Source organism: Equus caballus, chromosome 3 (assembly GCF_041296265.1).
Source record: "Equus caballus isolate H_3958 breed thoroughbred chromosome 3, TB-T2T, whole genome shotgun sequence".
Taxonomy (NCBI): domain Eukaryota; kingdom Metazoa; phylum Chordata; class Mammalia; order Perissodactyla; family Equidae; genus Equus; species Equus caballus.
This window is the reverse complement of record NC_091686.1, coordinates 35966076-35986031: the sequence shown is the minus strand read 5'-3', so window position 1 is coordinate 35986031 and position 19956 is coordinate 35966076. Positions and strand designations below refer to the sequence as shown.

Genomic DNA, 19956 nt, shown 5'->3' with positions numbered 1-19956 from the left:
CAAAACCATTGAAATTGTAGGCAAAATAAAGAAAAATACCTACAGTCAAAGGCCATGCAGTGAAACGGTTAAGAACACATGGAGAAAGTTCAGAAATTAGGTCAAGACAGTGACACATTAAGATTCAGAAGTCTTTTAAAGAACAGCTGGGTCCCTGGGGAGCTCTCATGGTGGTGACGACAACTGACTGACTGACAGCCACGATGGAGTCACACTGAGCCTGAAACCAGAAATGTCTATGCTGAACCAACCAATGGCCATGTCATTTCCGGGAGTTAAGACCTGTCCTTAAAGCGCTTTAAGATGGAAACTTACTGATCCTCTCAACCTCAAAGTGAAGGTGCCAAGAGTGGAAAACATAAGCTTCCGGGAAATGTAGCACCTCTCGAAAACCAGTGAGCTCTGGGGCTGAAGCTCCACGTTCACAATGGAGCCAAGCACAGTCGCCATGTCCTGAAAACATGTCTGAACTGTGACCTGGGAAAAAAGTCCTCCTACCAGTTACCCAAAGCCTGTCCCCACTCAGCTTCCGGGTGGAAGCATCCTCCAGAAAGACAGGCTGGCGAGTGGGAGTCAGTCCACGTGCTGATTTCTGGTGAGAGGCGGGCCCAGGGGCCCGGTCGACAGAGCACTTCTGAGGCTGCCTTCACCCTTACGCATCTGGGGCTCCCAGGAACTGTGCTTCTGAGCACGGTTGGCCTTTGAGCCCTCCTCCGGGCCCCCTACTCAGGTTTCCTCGAACAATACACAGCAGCCACGTCAAAATCAGGACCCAAGTACAAGGGAGCTCCTTGACAAAACAACCATTCCTCCACGCATGTCCCTCCCGAGACCAAGCACACAGCAGGCATCCCATGTCCTCGGGCATGAGAAGGGAACAGTAGCTGGGTAATTCTGAGGAAAGAATTAATTGAGAAGATATATAAATCCCTTAGTAGGGTGCTGTGCACATTGCAATCATTTATAAAGGTTAGCAATTTCCATGATTAGCTCTAAGCAGCCAGCTTTTATCTCTGAGGTCAATTCCATTCAAACTTACCTTTCTATTTCCCTCACCCTTCACACCATCATCTAATCCTAATTCCAGAGCAGAGATGAGACGCAAGATTTACAAGTGAGGTCACTGTGAACTGGGGCTGGAGGCTGGGGCAGGAATTAACTGGCACACGGTGGTCGCGTGTACAACCAGTGATCTGTCCCGCTCCTTCTTCAAGGCCACACATTGTACCACCCTCGCCTCGGGGTGCGGCTTCTCAACTGCATGGGGATGGGTTCAGCCAAGGAGTCCTGGTGCCTTCCTCTCCACCCAGAACTCAGAGTTCAGGGAAGATCCGAGATTCACCCTCTCCATGCAGAGGACAGAAACTCCACCTGCCTTCAGACATTCTAACAGACAGGGGACACAGGTGCTGATGGAAGCGTCTCCAAAATGACAGGCAGGAAGGATCCAGCAATCACACGAGAGCCTGGGGGCAGGTGTGCCCAGGGTGAGGGAGACACAAGAGCCTGGGCTTGCCCTCCCTTTGAGATGGGTCTCCTGTTGCTTAGACTAGAAGACACACATGAAGACCACCAGGGTGGCCAACATTAAAAACATCATAGACATACCTTCATCATCTTCAGGGGTCCTCCCCTTGGATTTTCCCTTGTCCTTCATCTTCTGCCTCATCCTTGAGGTGTTAAAATAATAAGTGCCACCTACAAGGAATAGGGAAAATGTTTCACAACCAAAATCTGCAACCAGGGGACGTGAAGGAGAAGAGCAGGTTCTCAAATGACCAAAGCAAACTGAAACCCACATGCAGAAGATTTAGAAGTTTGAGATAATCATTCTCAGTATGGTATTTACTAATTATAGAATAATAAACTACTTCAACTTATGAAGTTAAGCATGTTTGTAATTTAAATTAGCCAACATGAGGGAATAAAAATTAGTTATGAACATAAATCTGAGAAAGTGTCACGAGTTTGTTGGAGAATAACCCTTCAATATATACAGGCACTTGAATTTAAACAAATGAACAACACAAGTGGCTTTGGCACATGCAGCAATGGCAGTGACCCACTGCCACCATTACCAAGACAGGCCCACATTAACACTCCTCACAAAAGATTGTCTTGTCTAAGAACTGACCAAATCAGTCTAAAATGGGGTGAGGGGGCTGGCCCCGTGGCCGAGTGGTTAAGTTCGCGCACTCGGCTGCAGGCGGCCCAGTGTTTCATTGGTTCGAATCCTGGGCGTGGACATGGCACTGCTCATCAAAGCATGCTGAGGCGGCACCCCACATGCCACAGCTAGAAGGACCCACAATGAAGAATATACAACTATGTACTGGGGGGCTTTGGGGAGAAAAAGGAAAAACATAAAATCTTTAAAATAAATAAATAAATAAAATAAAGTGGGGGGAAACGTCTCACAACCATGACGGCACCACACCTTTCTTCACAGACACTAACAGAACCACACATGAGACTACCTGGACAGCCACCACACAGGATCAGGCTGTCTGGAGGGTGGAGTGTGTGCCACTGGGTGCACGTGTAGATTTAAATGAGAAAACATAGCAGATGTGCACGCTGCCACCAAGTCAGAGCTGTCTCTGACCACATGTGGGCACCAGGCTGCTGAATGCACATTAGGAGTCGGAAGATTTTATTTTTTCCGTGTTCCAACTGAATAAAGGAGGGAGTAAAATTACAGGCGTCAATCCTCCAGGTGCTTTGACCTCAGGTCAAGAGACAGCAGGATGTCAGTGTCTCATTAGATGGTGCAACTCTACTGCGCGCACAAATTCTGTGTAGGCCGTTGTTGATCACCTTCTGGATGGAAAACACACAGAGCCACTTTGTGGATCTCTACTGAGCATTCTTGGAGACAGCTAGAGAACATGAAAAATCTTCTTCAAGCAACCCAATTACTGCTATACACCGGAATTGAAAAAAAAGATGACTCAAAAATAAGCAAAAATGGCCTGTTCAGACCTCAGATGATCTTCCTTTTCATGAACTTCCTTCAGAGCTTCTAACGGCTCACAATAAACAAAGGCCAAATGTCCTTACAGCGATTTTTGGTATCTTGTCAATGTCAAACCAGCGACGTTATCCTCATTTATTCACAAATGCCACAGGCTCTGTCACTTCTGTCTTTCCAAAGATACACACCTAACAGTTTCCAGAGTCTGACTGGATTCTGGACTAGATGCTGTTTCAACAGAAATCCACTGATCCCTTCAAAGGTGGGGGTGAGCAGTCGCAACCGCAAACTCTGAAAAAAAGGAGAGCGAGGCTCAGTCACGCCAACACTGCAGCACACAAACGATGTGCACTAGTTCCCCACTGCAAATGCTTTTCTCAAAGTCCAGATATATTTATTTGTAATGTTTACCTTGCCCTGAAATGTGAAGTTATAGTCTCAGCATTTATTTCAAAGTTTTAACATAACATCAAAAAAAAAAAGAAAAAAAAATCAAAACGTCAAAAGTGAGCAAGTCAAAGAAACGCTGAACTAAAGGCACAGAGCACTGGCTGTCATTCTGTGCCCTGGAGCTCACAACTCTCCTGCAGGACACAAGGAGCAGACCAGCTAGCAGAGGCTGCAGTGACTCCTAGACCCTTTGCTCCTTCTAGAACATTTCAGGTACTATAGCAGATTACTAGTCTATATTTCTAAAGTTCTATTTTCAGGGGCCAGCCCAGCGGTGCAGGGGTTAAGTTCGCACGTTCCACTTCAGTGGCCCGGGGTTTGCTGGTTTAGATCCTGGGCACGAACCTACGCACCTCTTATCAAGCCACGCTGTGGGAGGCATCCCACACATAATATAGCGGAAGATGGGCACAGACGTTGGCTCAGTGACAGTCTTCCTCGGCAAAAAGAGGAGGATTAGCGGTGGATGTTAGCTCAGGGCCAATCTTCCTCAAAAAACATAAAGTTCTGTTTTCAAGATGAGCATTTTCTCACTTGAATGTGTTTAAGATCAACAGTCTAATTTTTTCTATCTCTGTGTCGGTAGTTTCTTCATCCGTTTTATTTATTTACTTATTCTTAATTTTGTCCTTAACTCACCCCTGCTGGGCTCCTGCTATGGAGAAATCCAACAGCTTGCACAATGCTATTTGGTAAGGAGCACCTCACGTGCAATTTCCTGTTAGCAACAGGGTGAAAATTCCTGGTCTCTACAATCATTGTCCCATTTAATTAATACTACTATTCTTGGCTCAGCAACTACCAGCAGTCACATAAGGAGGGGCCACAGAGTGTGGACTGGGCCCAATAAACGAGTAACATCAGCGTCAGATACAGCAAAAAGAAAAATGTCATTCTCAAAGTCAGCCCCAAACACGGTTTAAACCAGGTTACTTTAGTTTATTACTGTTATAGCCATTGATGAAGTAATCTGCTTAGATTTCCAAAGAATGTGTGAACTGCCTACTGCAGCCCTTACGTTCACAGGATACGCCTAAAATCCGACTAAAGATTATAAACTATAATTTTCCTTCTCAAGAGAACTAAAAAGCCAAAAGAAAAGTAATATACCGACAGTCGCCCTCAGGTTCAGAGTGCCCAGTAACCCAGAACACGATTATAATTCAAACTGTTTCTCAAGTTACGGTAAAATAGAACAACAATAATGGACGACGACCGAAAACGTGCGGGATGAGCTCTAAGAGAGGGCTGAAAGGAAGCAACCGAAAAGCCCAGGACGCCGGGTCTGCGCTCAGGGCGGGCGTGGACCCGGGCCGCGCTGCACGGCCCTGCGCCGGCCGCTCGCCAGGCCAGGAGGCAGCCTGACGAGCCTGCCCGGACGAGCCGGGCCCAACAGTTCTCCGCCGGAACCGGGCGGCACTAGCGAGGCTCGACGTGAAACGCCAGGAAGACAGGTCGAAACACCACCACACGAAATCGGGCCGGAAACCAGGCTGCGCCTGGGCGGGAGCTCGCCCGGCTCACACCTGCGGCCGCCGAGGCCCACCGACCGCGAGTCGGGCGGGGCGCGCGGCCCCGGCCCCGGCCCGGGCCAGGCCCGGGGGTTACCTGCAGGGCTCGGCCTCCAGCCCCGGCGAGGCCCATCGGAGGCCTGTGGACGAAGTACGCCCACCTCCTCCCAGCCCCGGCGGAGAGGCCTGGGCTCCAGCCCGAGCAGGGGCCCCGCAGGGCACCCGGGCCCGGACCCTGACGGAGGGCCCGCCGCAGCAGCAACACAGCCGCCATGTTGGCCGGGAGGCGGCGCCTACGCGGCCGGGCCTCCCCAGGCGCCTGCGTGTTCCGGGCCTCCTCAAGCGCCTGCGCTGCCGGGGCTCTTGCGTCATCCGGGCCTCCTCAGCGCCTGCGCGATCGGCCCCGCCCAGGCTCTGGTCCCTGCGACCAGCTTCCGGAGCCGCGCCGCCAATTCGCTCCCCTAGTCCTGCTGGGGTTCCCAGCGGCTTACGAAGGTGCCGTCCCGTGCTGCGCGCCGCGACTAGAGCTGCAGCCTTGCGGGCCCGGGAGGGAGGGTGTCGGGACCCCGCGCCGGGCTGCCCTCCAGCTCTGGGGAGGACTCGGCCGGAGGCGGGGTCACGGGGCAGAGCCGGGAGCTCGAGGGGAGCGGGCGCCGGACCCCGGCCTGGACCCCCGACCCGGCCCTAACGCCGACTCCGACCCCGCATCGCAACCCCGGCCCGGCCTGGTCTTGGCGGCAGTGAGGCCGCAGGCCTGTCCGCGTGCCCGCGGTCGGTGGTCCGTGCACGGGGTCAGACGGTCGGAGGGCCGAGGGCCGAGGGCCGGAGCGGCACCGAGCTCAGGGGCCGCCGAGGGCTGGAAGGGCGGGCCGGGTGGACGTGTGACAGACGCTTATTTCTGTGTTTTTCTGTTTTCCCCGAATCCCCAGCGGCGAGTGACCGTAACAGTGAGCGGTCCTGCCGAGAGCGCCCCGGTGCCCGGCTCCGTCCGAACACTCATGTCATATTCACTCTGCGAAGTAAACGTCTTTAAAAACTGCGTTACCGGCGACGAAACAGACTCGGGAAAGGGAGACTCGCCTGTCCAAAGTCGCGGCTAAGGAGCGAGGACCGCGTTTCAGGGCCGGTCTGACTGGTTCCCGGCCCGCGCCCCCGCCATGCGCTGCTGCAACAGTCACCTGGTGACGCTGCAGCCCTCCCCGCCCTCCCCTGAAACCAGAGAGGGCTGGGGACACTTTTTAAACGAAGTGTCCTGATTACTGGTCCTCAGCTCTCGGGCAGCGGTGCCTTTGTGAGGTCCTTATTTGTGGATGGTTCGTGGAGGGAGCAGCCCTAAGCCGGGGCCAGGCGAACTACACGGCTGAACTGCCTTGTCGTCCTGCAGTCTTCCTTCACAGTCAGTTCGTCCTCCCCAGCTCCTCCTCCAGGATTTTTTCTGTCGCTGGTTAGATTGTCCCGCCCACTTTCTGCCTTCCGGCTGGCTGTGTCCTGCCCTCACTCTCCCCAGACCGGTCCCGTGACTGTGACTGTAGGCAAACTTCCCTGTGGTTTCTTGCACCCTCTAGAAGCTTGTGCAACACCACCCTGACAGGAAGGGACCAGGCCCCTCGCCCTCACCCCTGTTCCCTCATCACTCTGCTCAGAGGGTTTGTGACTCAAAGCCTCTAGCACACTTGCATGTTTTGGAGAAGAGTACAAGATGCAATCCTCTAACTATTGTTTGAGATAAAATTGTTATTGTGGTCGAACCTCTTTGCCCGGCCATTCAGTTGGAAACAGTGCAGGGTGAATGACAAGCCTCTGGGGAAGGAACCCTGGCTTCTGTCCTTCTCAGCCTATGACCTTGAGCAAGTCATGACCTTCTCCCAGCCTCAACTTTCTCATCAGCAAAATGGGGATAACAATTATCTGCAAAATGAGGCTAATGTCAGCTTTGGCTTTCCCATAGGGTTGTTGTAAAGATAAAATGCAATAAAAGTATGTGAGAGCAACTTGTCAACTGGGAAGCCAGCCCTTCATATCTGTGAGTTATTCCTAGGATGTTGTGGGAAATGAGGTTTTGGGAAAACAGACTATTGATCCATTTATTGAAACTCATTTATTTAACAAGTGTGCTTTGAAGGCTGGCTGTGTTCCAGGCCTCAGGTGAGAGGTGAGCTTGAATGAACCCACCCTGCTCCAGTTCCCCTCTGCAGTGGCCCAGAGGGAGGCTCCTGTGCTCTTGGCAATAGGGGTTAGTTTAAGGAATCAGATGCCCCATGACCTGGCCCCTAGAAGGGATGGTCTGTAGGACAACTGGCTCCCCAGGCCTCCCTTGGCTCTCAGGCCCCACTTCAGAGGCATCATCTCCTGCCAGGATGTCAGCTTCACTTTCAGCCATTTCTGTCACCTGCTCTCTCTGTTCTTTCTGTACTTCCTAACTTCTGTTTACTCATTTGTACTTCCTCCACTCTCTGAACTCTGCACGTCAGGACATTTCAGCGGGGCTTCCCTTAACTGACTCAGAGACAATCTCACAGTGAACTCCTGGTTTGAGTCAGGGTGTGTCCTAGGTGTCTGCACTGCCACCAGTCAGGGTGTGTCCTTGGTGTCTGCACTGACACTAGGTGCCAAGATCCATGAGCAAAGTGAAGCCTCAGGAGGTATGGAAGGGCTGCCCTTTTAGCCTGGGTCGTGGGAAGGGGACAGGAGCAGAGGGCGTCTGTCCCTTGAACTCCTCCCTTTGTTCCTGAGCACGGAGGAGGCGTTGGCTCTTGTTCCTGCTCACTGTCAGCCGAGGGGCTTCAGGCCAGCTGCTCTTGGAAAGTCCATCAGTCACCCCGTCTGTAAAACAGGAATAGTACTTTAGCAGTCTGGAGACAAGTTGGTCTTTTGGGCCATTTTTTATTTTAAGATCTAGGCTTTTTTATTTATATCAGAGCAAATAATTATTTGCTTCTTCCAAAATTAGGCAACTTTGCAGCAACTAAACATAAAATTTTTGTTTAAAAGCATAATTGCTTCCACGCTTCCCTGGCCTTTGAAGCCTTTGGACCTAGTCTATAGATATTTGGGTAATATTAGGATGTCTTCTATAAAATATACTCCTTTGTGGAATGTTTGAATAAACTCGTTCATCTCCTTGAATTTTGGTAAATTTTATTTCTAAACTAAAGATCTTTCTTTTTTCTTTTTTTCTTTTTTTGAGGAAGATTAGCCCTGAGCTAGCATCTGCTGCCAATCCTCCTCTTTTTGCTGAGGAAGATTGACCCTGAGCTAACATCTGTACCCATCTTCCTCTAACTTTGTATGTGGGATGCCTGCCACAGCATGGCTTGCCAAGCGGTGCTTAGGTTCACACGCGGGATCCGAACCCGTGGACCCCAGGCCACTGAAGCAGAACGTGTGAACTTAACTGCTGCACCACCCGGCCAGGCCCTAAAGATCTCTCTGGGAAACAATTTCATCTCATGTCGCTCGCTAACTGGATTTTACTCATTACATGTAGAAGATTCATGATCACAGATCTTGTCCTTGAAGGGATGAAAAGTCCATTTCTACTAGCAAAAACCTGTACAGGAATTTGTGCGTGACCGAAGAGCTGTGTTTCCCTTGCTGTTTCTTGAGACTGTTGGAGGTGGGATTTTGAATAGATATTTAGGAGGGACCTCGAAAGGGCAGGGTCTGTATCCTCTCCACATAATGTTAACTCCCTAAGCTCTGGACAGCACATACCAAATTCATTTATTTAACCACTCCTGTTGACTGTATCAGCTATCCGTTGCTAGGTAACAAATTATCCTAAAACTTAGCAAGTTAAAACAATGTTTATCTCACCCAGTTTCTGAGGGTCAGGAGTCCCGGAGTAGATGACAGGTTAGTTCTGGCTCTGGGGCTCTCACAATAGTGCAGTCAAGGTGACAGCCAGGGCTGTGGTCATTCGGAGCTTGTGTGGTGCTAGGATGGGCGTCCAAGGAGACGCCCTCACCTGGCTGTGGACTTGAGGCCTCAGCTCATCGTGTGGACTCTGCAAGGGGCTGCTCACATGACATGGTCCCATGCGGCAGGGACATCCAAAGATGTGAACACAAGGGGCGGGGGTCAGTGAGGGCCAGCTTGGAGGCTGCTGATCACAGTGATGATTGTAGAAGATATCTGCTGTTCAGGTCTGCTCAGCAAAACCCGTCTCCTCAGTTCCTCGTTCCCCTGATCATGTGGTCCCAGCCCTGACAGTGTCGCATTAATCACACTGATTGTTCAGGAACGAGAAGGTCAACCCCAGTAAGTCCTTCCTTAGGACTTTTATTTGAAGATGGAGGAAGGACCTTGCCTTTGGGGTCATGGAGTAGAAGGATGAACTGAGGGTACTGCTGGAACCTTCCCCACCCGGTGGGGGAAGCCAGCTGTGGTTGGAGAGGACAAGGCCACACCAAGAGTGAAGAAGCAAAGGTACCGGTGGGACTCGAGACATCCCAGTGTGCGTCCCTAGGTCCAGTCACTGAAGTGGGACCCCTTATTTCTGCATCATGACCCAACCCCTTTCTTATGATGCAAATTTACATTGGACTTGTGTCCATCCTAGCTGGGGTTGCCTATCCAGGTCCTTTAGCTACTGGGGAGTCATCACTCCAGAGGCCTGGGTTCCTCCTCAACTCCCAAGGCAGGTTCAGAACCTCATCTGGGTTTAGCTACCAGGAAAGATGGACCATGTCTGGATGTCCACTTTACAGCCTGTTCCTGAAAGTCACTAGCTTGGTATCTCTGGTCCCAGGGTTCCTTGTGAGGGAGCGATAGATATTTGAAGCAAGAAAGGGTTCACTTGTCTGCATAGGGTCCCCCAGAAAGTTGAATGCGCCATGAAGCTCACAGGATCCTCTATTTGCTCATCTCAGGATGTCGCCAGTGGTGGGATTGGCTGTACCCCACTCCACAATCCATAGCCAGCAACCGTCGGCAGGCGGCTCGACTTCGCTGGGCTGGATGGAGCGTGCTGTGTCCCTGAAGGAGGACAACCTGGGCCTTTGGCCTCCATTAAGGCACAGAGTGTTCACTGGCTGGCTGGTCCTGGACCCTAGAGGTCTGTGGCCATTATGGTTTTTCAGCAAATCAGTGGTGGAGAAGTTCCCAGGAACCACATTGAATTCAGACCACCACAGTCTAATGAGGAAAAGAGACAGTGACAGCAAGCGTTCTCAGACATTCTGGCCCTTTCTATCTGCCTGCTAAAGAAAACCTTGCCTTCCTCCGCTCAGAACTTCCAACTCCCTGTCCTCAGAGGTTGCTAGCCCATCCCGGATATTTTGTAATGAAGAACAAAAAGAGAAAGGACAAAAATAGGTCAAAAGAAAGGGGGAGAGATGCAGACGACGGGAAAGACATACCAGAGCTGTCCCTGACCCCAAAGTAAAGAGGATGGAAAGAGGAAGAAGGAGGGGTGAGAGGGGCAGGTGGGTGGAGTTTCTGGGGGCCAGTTTTTGGGGGGATTGGTGAGAGGCCCCCAAACAGTTGCAAAGAATGAAGGAACCGGAGAGAGAAGGAGATTTTTGGGGGATAAGAGGGAATTGCCTTAAACAGATATTTACTGTGTGGCCATCTCCGAGGTGCTGGGGACCCAGCAGTGAGCAAAGTGACACCTGTCCCCAGTGGTCTTCTGTTCTAGCAATGGGAGAGAAACAAGGAGAGGGGACTTTTTGGGGGGCGGGGGGAGGAAGATTGGCTCTGAGCTAACATCTGTGCCAGTCTTCCTCTATTCTGTATGTGGGACGCCACCACAGCATGGCTTGATGAGCAGTGTGTAGGTCTGCACCTGGGATCTGAACCCACGAACCCTGGGCCACCAAAGCAGTGTGTGTGAACTTAACCAGTACACTACCCAGCCAGCCCTAGAGGGAACTTTCTATCTTTTTTATTTTTTTCTGCTTTTTCTCCCCAAAGCTCCCTGGTACATAGTTGTATATATTTTTTTAGTTGTGGATCCTTCCAGTTGCAGCATGTGGGACACCGCCTCAGCATGGCCTGATGAGTGGTACCATGTCCTTGCTCAGGATCCGAATCAGCGAAACCCTGGGCTGCCAAAGCGGAGCGCACAGACTTAACCACTAAGTCATGGAGCCAGCCCCTAGAGGGGACTTTTTAAAAATTGTGGTGGGGCCAGCCTGGTGGCATAGCAGTTAAGTGCACATATTCCGCTTCGGCGGCCTGGGGTTCACTGGTTTGGATCCTGGGTGTGGACATAGCACTGCTTGCCAAGCTATGCTGTGGTAGGCGTCCCATATAAAAAGTAGAGGAAGAAGGGCACAGATGTTAGCTCAGGGCCAGCCCTCCTCAGCAAAAAGAGGAGGATTGGCAGCAGTTAGCTCAGGGCTAATCTTCCTCAGAAAAAAAAATTGTGGCTAAATGTACACAACATAAAATTTGCTATTTTGAAACAGAACTTTGGAGCAGGAGTGAAGGGAGGCCTGTGCAGGGCCAAAGATCCAGCCAGCTGGTGGGAGGGAGCAGCGGGCAGGCTGGGTCAGGGCTGGAGGCAGGCTGGGCTGGAGCCCCAGACTGGTGGGCTCTGGCTTTGAGCTCCAGGTGGATGTCAGGGAAGATTCTGAGCCGAGGACTGATTGCTCTATTTTAAAAGCATCGTTTTGGCTGCTTTGTGGAGAATAGGCCAGACGTGGGGAAGGGGAGAGCAGGAGGAGGCTGCGACAAGGCCAGCAGGAAAGATGTGGCCTGGCCTGGATGGAGGGGAGGTGGAGTGGGACGGGACGAGCTGGTGTCCAGGAGGCACAGAGAGTCCCGTGGCTTCATGTTTACCCTGGGAGCAGGCTGCTTTGCTCTACCAGCAGCCCCATGGAGTCAAGGCTGGCTGAGATCCGTGTCAGTAGCACATGACTGCCCCGCCCAGCCACCACGGGAGGGGGTGGGGAGGCGGGATTGCTGAGCCCAGGGGCAGCGGCCACAAGGCTCAGGTCTAGGAGGAACGAGTGCAGGTTCCAGACTCCGCCTCCTTCCGCTGTGATTTACAGGGTTGACTGAGGGAGGAAGAGGTGGCCACTTCCACACAGAATTGGAACCCTGCTCGCTTAAGCCCCCTGCCCCGTGAATCCTTGGAAGAACAGATACACAACAGCAGATGGCTGCTTGATGGCAGGACTGCTCTGCCGTGCCCTCAGCGGTTTCCCCAGGGGATCCTGTGTCTCTGGCATTCCCAGGCGCTCTGGTTGGAGAAGGCTGCAGAGCTGATTGGGTGAAGCTGGAGATTACTTGGAGACAGAAGGATACTTTGGCATTTTTTTTTTTTTTTTGCCTCAAATCAAAGCATGCAGCCTGGGTTTGCCATCTCCATCCCTGTTGTTTTCTGTTTTATTTTGCTTGACAGTATATTTCTTACTGGGGCCCTAAAACCATCCTATATGAGGTTACAATTTCAAAAACAGAATAAACAAAATAAAGTAAATCCCGTAGACTGTGTTTACAGTCCGTTTCTACTGGGAGAAGGGAAGAACCAAAGCCCTGGTCCGGGAGGTCTGGGCTGAGAGCGCAGTTGTTCCACAAAGGCCGGAGCGGCTGGCCTGGCTGGACAGCACGGGTGCTGCTGAGGGTCACTGAGAGATAATTCACAGTATTCAACAGTAAAATGGAGCAGCCCCGTAGCATTTCTATAGTTAAGTCATATGAAATGCATCTTTTTATTTTCTGAATACTTTTTATTTCTTTTTTTTTTGCTGAGGAAGATTTGCCCTGAGCTAACATCTGTTGCCAGTCTTCCTCTTTTTTATGTGAGCCACCACCACAGCATGGCCACTGACAGATGAGTGGTGTAGGTCTGCACCCAGGAACCAAACCCACACCGCCGAAGTGGAGCACACTGAACTTAACCACTAGGCCAATGGGGGTGGCCCATTATTTGCTGAATACTTTTAAAGTTGCAAACTAAAGCTGGGTTTCAGGGACAAAATGTATGAATTCCTATAATCCTGAGCACCTGCACTGTCCCCAGAATTACCCTGTGCATGCATAGAGCACCACCTCCTGCCGGCCAGGGACCTGATGAAGCAGGCAGGGGTGAGCCGTTCTCAGGCTGCTGGCTCAGGGAAAGTGCCAAGTGACTGACATCAGGGCAGTTCCTGCAGCCTGGGCCTGGGCCAGAACAGTCTCCTGCAGCAAACTCTCACCAGGAGTCTTCACTTATCAGCACTGGCAGATGCTTAAGTGACATGCAGGACAGCTCTGGGCGTCTGCCAGCTCAGGAGCTGGCTGAGGCCTCGCCATGCTCTCTGCACATTCCTTTACCATGTTCCCCAAACTCCCCACACTCGTACTAAATCAAGCCACCTCTTTCTCTCCCTCGCTGAGTGGTCCTGCATCCACCTCTCAGCCTAGTGACTCCATCTTCCAGACTCCAGGGCTCTGTACGGCCTTCTTGAGAACACTCGCCCTGGCCAGCAGCCAGCAGTCATGCCACCCAAATTGCCAGAGCACCGCATTCCCCCTGCCAGTGCTCAGCCACACGGCAACCCTCACAAGGCTCAGACCCCCTGGGTATTCAACACATGAGGTACGGGGAATAACTACTGGGATACAATGTGAAATGACACTCGCAGCACTAATGTAGTTATGTCTTTAGTTTTACAACAACAGTTAACATTTAGGTTTACTACACGTTCCAGACACTGTTCTAACCATGCTGGATGTGTTGATCTTCCAGAATCCCACCAGGTAGGTGCTCTCATTAGCCCACTGCAGGTGGGGAGACCAAGCCCCTGAGTGGTGTGCCCCCTGTCCAAGATCACAGTTAGTGTGGGGCAGAGCTGGAGTCTGATCAGTCCTTCTGGTCCTGGAGTGTAAGCTCTGAAGGACTGTGTTATCTTGGGAGAGTGGCCCACCAGGCTTTGTCTGCAGAAGACTGAGGTCGGATCCTCAGTCGTGATCGTATGCATAATACAGATTATGCATAATTTTCAAAATGCGTTTCCATTCGCTGGGGCTTGATCTCTTCCACTGGTGCCTGGTGGACGCCGTGCTGCCAACTCACAGCTGCTCAGGAGGTAAGTGAGCCTGAGCCTCAGCTTGGAGCCTTTAGTCTCAGGACCTCTTTAGGCTCCTAAATACATAAACACTACTAGGAGCCCAGAGAGCTTTTGTTTATGTGGGTGGTGTCTCCTGATATTTACCGTGCTAATATCCAAACACAAATGTTTAAGACGCAAGAACACACGTTCCTCAGCTGTCAGAGTGATGGCATCATTCCACGTGGTGGATCCGCTGGAGAACTCCACGGTCAAGAGAGGAGACGAAAGGGAAACAGACAAAACTCTTAGTATCATCAGGAAGATAGTCTGACCTTGGACCACAAAGGGTCTTGGGGACCCCCAGGGGTCCCTGGATCACACTTTGTGAACTGGTAGTCCAAGTCAATCACGGCAATTAAAATGCAATTAGCATTCTTTTTTATCAAAGATATCTGTGAGTTTTACACATTTAAAAAGGGAACTGGGGATGGCTGGGTGTCGTAGTGGTTAAGTTCGGATGCTCCACTTCAGCGGCCCAGGGTTCATGGGTCCAGATCCCGGGTGTGGACCTACATGCCATTCACCAAACCACACTGTGGTGGCATCCCACATATAAAAAATACAGGAAGATTAGCATGAATGTTAGCTCAGGGACAATCTTCCTCAAGCAAAAAGAGAAATTGGCGACAGATCAATCAAGGTCAATCTTCCTCACCAAAAAAATAAAAAAAATAAATAAAAAGGGAACTTGGCGTAACAAATTCAAGGTGATCCTTGTGAGCCCCTCTTCAGCTAAGCCAGCTTGAAGTACCCAGGGACAATTTGGGGACTTTGTTTGCAAATCTTCACTGAATTCAACATTAGTAAAAGGTTCTGAATTTACCATCCTGGAAAAGAAGTTACTTGCACAACTGGCACCAGCCGTAGGGCTGCTGTTCCAATGACTGTTATCAGCAGAACTCAACTGTGTTCCCAAGGGCTGGTTTCAGGGATGGAGAAGGGCAGGCCTCTGTGGTGACAAATCTGTGGCTCCTTCACAAATCCAAGGAGGGGGTTGCAGATGCGGGTCATGTCGCTTATGGAATGTGACCACCCCCCAGAGCTTCTGGCCTGTTATATGCCAGTTATATAATCACAAGATGGTGTTTCAGGTCCTGACTGTCCGGATTGTGGAGGTGTTGAAGAGGTTTTTGTGTTTTGTCCCTGGTGTAACACTGTCCGGCACACAGTGGGCACTCAGACATCTGTTGAATGAGTACATGACCCATCTTGCACTGTGGAAGCCTCCTGCTTTCTGCACGCTGAAATTCTTTGCATGAAACACATTATGCAATATTGTGACAGCCTTACTAGCAAAAAAGTCTTAGGAAGACATTTTTACTCTCAATCTTTCTAGTTGGATTTGTGATGAATTGATTAAAGAAAAGAATACATCATATATTTAGACTTTAAAATAACATCAAAACTGTTAGGGCTACAGGAAGAGTACTGGGTGTAGAGTTTTAAAAATTGAGGGTGGTTTTGGTGGTCCTAAGGTCAGGGGCCCCAGGAATATCAGAAACTTGCTTCCTGCCACAGTTCCTCCTTCCCTTCAGGTTTGTGAGGGTGACACACCACAGAGCTATGGTGACTGGAAAGCAACAGACATAATAATTTACTGTGAAATGAGCATGGGTTCCAAATTCTAATGCTAAGAATGCTGGTGAGCTGGTGTTGACTACAGGGCTGAGACTGGGCTGGCTGGGCCCAAACCCAGGTGTCACTTCTTAATACATGGCCACAGGGGAGGAGACAGGGGGGTGTGCCAGGACGTGGGTCTGCTCTGGCCACTTCTGCCACTTGTGTACAAGAGGAAGTAGGAAGAAGGAAGGTGGCTGGGCTGCCTCCATTTCAGCAGTGACCTCTGGCCATTCGACGAGGGAGCGAGGAGCCCACCCATGCGCGCACTCTCAGCGAGCCCCCAACTCTCCCAGTCTACAGCAGAGGAGTGGTTTGATGGGAGGAGGTGGGGGTGCTCCGAGTACCTTCACTTCGGGGCAAAATGAAGTAGGACACGTCGTTCCTTCTCTGGGCGGGCATCGAGCATCACCAGCACTGACTTTTCTGGAGCCACATGTGGCTAAAGCTTAGTCAACAATTAGCTTTTGGTTCCAGGGAACACAGATATGCTGGAACGTAAGTGCCTTTGGCAGGAACTTGGTTTTGTTCATGGTTGAGTCCACAGCTTTTAGATCAGTGTGTGGCAAATAGTAGGCCCTGAATCAATGTTTGCAGGATGAATCCAAGAGCTTTGAGTGGGGAGGGGGTGGGCTGTAACAAACACAGTCACTGAGCAGTATCGGAGAAGGCATCTGAGCAGAGGTACTGCCAGGGCCACACCTTACTGACTGGGCTGGGGGACGCTCGGGAGAAGCGAGATGGCCCTTGGACCATGTGGGTGCATGCTCTGGGTCTCAGTGCAGCGTTATGGAGTCAGAATGCTGGGTGGCCCAGGTGACTGCATTAAGGAAACCAGGCTTTGCGGGAAGGTGTCGGAGAACTACTCTTCAGGGCTAGAGCTCAGTAATCTGTAGGAATGATGTGTTTTGTTTGGCCCACACAGTGTTTGACAAATTAATTGCTTTTATTGAAATGTCCAATAAAAATTTAATTTCCAGTTTCTATGGAAAAACTGGAAGATGTGGCAATGCTAGCTCTCTAGCAGCTCCCTTCAGTCCCCCTGGGCCCAGCAGGTGCCTTCACTTCCATGTAATCTTCCTGTTCCTCTTTTCTCTGGAGCGACTGCGACGGCTTCCAACTTGGCCTCGCATCATGTTCTTGCCCTTCACACAGTTTCAAGAGCAGCATTTTATAAGAGGACTCTGTGTCTGTGCCTCCCGACTAAAGCCCTCACTGGCAGGTCCTGCTCACACGCTAAGGATCACTCATGTGCCCTGAGGCCTCGCCTCACCCTGGCCACCCCCCTACTGCCGTGTCCACCTAGCACCCATATGGAGGCCCAAGCATCTTGGGCTTACCTGTACAAAACTAAACTCCCGGTTTTTCAACCCAAACCTGTACCTCCTCCTGGTCCTTTTAGCCAATGTCGACTTCATTCCAGACCCTTCTCTTTCTCTTACAGCCCAAACTCTTGCCAACTCTATCCTGAAAAACATCCCAGGTTCGACTATCTCGTGAGTCCAGATGTCACTGCCGCCTCACTCCACCTTTTCTGTGCTCTCATCGTCTCCAGAGCAGTCCTTTCAACAGTCAGTTGCCTTGTTCCCCACCTCCCTGCGACCTTCCGTGGTTTACCTTTTCATGCAGGGTGAAATCCCAACTGTGAATTGGAACCCTCACCAGTCACCTCCTTCCTCTGTGTCTCCCAGGTTGCTCTGTGCTGGTGGCGCTCCTCCCGCCCCTCCTGGTGTGCCCTTCCCCAAGTCGGCTGCCTTGCTTCCTCAGTGGGCATCTTATCTGAGTCCTTCCTCGCCCCCATTACCCTGTATTTAAACAGGCCTTAGAACCGTGTGGGCACATAGTAGACACTTAGAAGCCTTAAATATGTGTTGAATGGAAGAGTGACTGCTGCCCCTCCAGCCACAGGCCTCTCTCCATGTCACCGACACCAGTGATGCTGCCCCTTTGCCCAGAGTTGTCCAACAGAAACTAAATGCAGCCAGGGTGTCACTTAAAATTTCCTATTAGTCACAATTAAAACAAAATGAGGGCAGCCCAATGGCGTAGCAGTTAAGTTTGAGCGCTCTGCTTTGGCGGCTTGGGGTTCACAGGTTCGGATCCCGGTCACGGACCTACACACTGCCCATCAAGCCATGCTGTGGCAGCATCCCACATACAGAATAGAGGAAGATTGGCAACAGCTGTTAGCTCAGGGCCAATCTTCCTCACCAAAAAAAGACACAAAAATACCCCAAAATGGGTAAAATTAATTTCAACACTATATTTAATGCAATTGTCCAAAATACCATCATTTCCACATGTAATAAACACAAAAAATTTACTTGTGAGATATTTTACATTCTTTTCTTCTTTGTACTAAGTTTTTGAAAACAGGTGTGTAGTTTATATGCACAGCACATGTCAGTTTGGACTCACATTTCCAGTGCTTACTAGTCATCTGTGGCTAGAGGCCACTTAGTGGACCAGACCTAGAATGCTCTCCCCACCACTTCTTACTCAGGTAGTTCTTCCTCGACCTTCTGACAGCAGCTCCAGGGTCAGGCCTTGGGGAAGGCTTCTGTAGGCCTCACCCAGATGAGACCTGATTGCCACTCAGTGTTCTCCCATAACTCCCCACCTGGTCTTTCAAAGCACTGAGCACGGCTTGTAATTAGGGACCTCTTCAGCTATTTGACGAACACATGTTGTCCCCGCCTGAGGAGAGGCCACACGTGGGAGAGACTGGACCTGCCCTGCTCCTGTTGAATCCCCAGTGCCTGATCTAGGGCCTGCCCACAGCAGACACTCCATAAATATTTTGACTTAATGCATTAAATGGCTTGATTCTTCCTTTGCTCTGCTTTTCTTTTCTCTCTAGTTTTGACTTACAGGTTCTGCTTTGGTGGAACTTTGCTTTTCCTTACTATGTTTTCAGATTGTTTCCGAGGGAAATTGCCTTATTTATATTTCCTACTTTAAATTCCCTAGAGAGAGTATTGGATTGGCTAAGGTCAGTGTTTTTCAAATTTTCTCATGGATGAGTATTGTCAGGAACCCAAAATAAAAAACGCTAATTCCGGGGCTGGCCCCGTGGCCGAGTGGTTAAGTTCGCGCGCTCCACTGCAGGCGGCCCAGTGTTTCGTTGGTTTGAATCCTGGGCGCGGACATGGCACTGCTCATCAAACCACGCTGAGGCAGCATCCCACATGCCACAACTAGAAGGACCCACAACGAAGAATATACAACTATGTACTGGGGGGCTTTGAGGAGAAAAAAAATAAAACAAACAAAAAACCGCTAATTCCTAGTTCCCTCTCCTCTAGATTGACACAGTAGATGAATGTGGGGTCTGGAGTCTGAATTTTATCAATTTTACCAGGTAGTTCTTACAATGAGGCAACTCTGGGAACCCTTGGGTCTTCTTGGATGCTCGTCAGCCCCTGGGTTGGCTGTTATCGTCAGGTGTCCCCATCCAGGGAAGTTACTGGGTAAGAGTGGGGAGAGCACAATCTAGCTGCCCAGAGGAGTCTGAAGTTCTCCATGGTTTCCCACAGGACGAGCACTGTTCTCAGGGTTGTGCACACCCCTGGTGGAACCTTCCGGGCGGCCCTTTGAGAGCAGCGCTGTCCGTGGTTCCCGCTCCGCCAATGAGACTGAGGGTCTGAGAGGTGATGAGGCTGCCCGGGCTCCGGCTGGTGGGTGGCCTGGCGGCGGAGCGTCCTCCACTCCTCGAGCACGGGGACAGGGTCGCAGGCTCTCCTCCAGCCCCAGTGAGTCCCCCCAGATGACGGGTCGCGGGCTCCCCTCCGCGGCTGAGTCCCCTGGACGAGCGGCGGGCGCACGGAAGGAAGCGGAACTCGAGCGAACCCAAAGCCCCCCAGCGTCCCGCGTCGGGAGCCACGGTGTAGGTCACCGCCGACCGCCGTCCTCCCGCCGGGGCGCGCGGCCTGCCCCCGCCCGGCCAGCTCGACGCCTCGCGCGCGTTTCACGACGAGAGGCCTCGGGCCTCGGGCCGCACGTAGCTCGCGCCGCGGCCGCACGGCTGACGTCCGGTCGGCCAGCGCCTTCCACGCCAGACTCAGGTTCTCGAGCGTGCCCTCGCCGCTTCCGGCACTCGGAGAGACCAACCGTCACGTCCGAGGACGAAAGACCCACCGCCTGCGCGACGCAGGCAGCCAACCCAGCTGCGCGCTACCCTAGCGTCCCGTGCGCCTGGACGCACTACCTTGGCCAATCCGTCCAGGGACGTCCTCCTGGTCCCGCCCCGGCCTGTCACAGCTGCTGTCAATCTCGCCGCCGCCCCTCCCGCGTCGCGCACTTCCTCCCCGACGCCTTGACGTGCGCAGCCCTGTGCCCGGCGCGGCGAGCCAATGGCGGTGGC

The 19956-nt window shown here is 51.6% G+C and overlaps 1 protein-coding gene, 2 long non-coding RNA genes and 1 other non-coding gene across 8 annotated transcripts in view; 1 reads left to right on the top strand and 3 right to left on the bottom strand.

Moving 5' to 3' along the window:
- Nucleotides 1-5865, bottom strand: part of SPG7 (SPG7 matrix AAA peptidase subunit, paraplegin) — a 33619-nt gene extending 27754 nt beyond the window's left edge. For 2 of the 5 annotated variants that reach the window (XR_002806891.2, XM_023637525.2), the window contains exons 1-3: nucleotides 5033-5865; nucleotides 3163-3265; nucleotides 1609-1698 (exon numbers count right to left, since the gene is read on the bottom strand). Coding sequence is in view for 3 of the 5 variants with exons in the window: in XM_023637525.2 (XP_023493293.1) it covers nucleotides 1609-1698; nucleotides 3163-3265; nucleotides 5033-5209 (370 nt within the window). In the remaining 2 variants the exon portion in view is untranslated. Of the gene's footprint in view, nucleotides 1-1608; nucleotides 1699-2477; nucleotides 3266-5032 lie in introns of all 5 variants that reach the window. The other 3 variants (XM_023637526.2, XM_023637527.2, XM_070263191.1) reach the window with 3 other exon arrangements.
- Nucleotides 4978-6934, top strand: LOC138923597 (uncharacterized). The gene is made up of 2 exons (XR_011437429.1): nucleotides 4978-5430; nucleotides 5865-6934. It is a non-coding gene; the product is annotated as an uncharacterized lncRNA (long non-coding RNA).
- Nucleotides 6935-7014: 80 nt separating this feature from the next.
- On the bottom strand, nucleotides 7015-19947 carry LOC138923599 (uncharacterized). Its single transcript, XR_011437431.1, has 2 exons — nucleotides 19801-19947; nucleotides 7015-7758 (listed from the first exon to the last, which is right to left on the bottom strand). It is a non-coding gene; the product is annotated as an uncharacterized lncRNA (long non-coding RNA).
- Nucleotides 17502-17646, bottom strand: MIR9074 (microRNA mir-9074). The gene has a single exon (NR_128097.1). It is a non-coding gene; the product is annotated as a microRNA mir-9074 (primary transcript).
- Nucleotides 19948-19956: the final 9 nt, after the last annotated feature.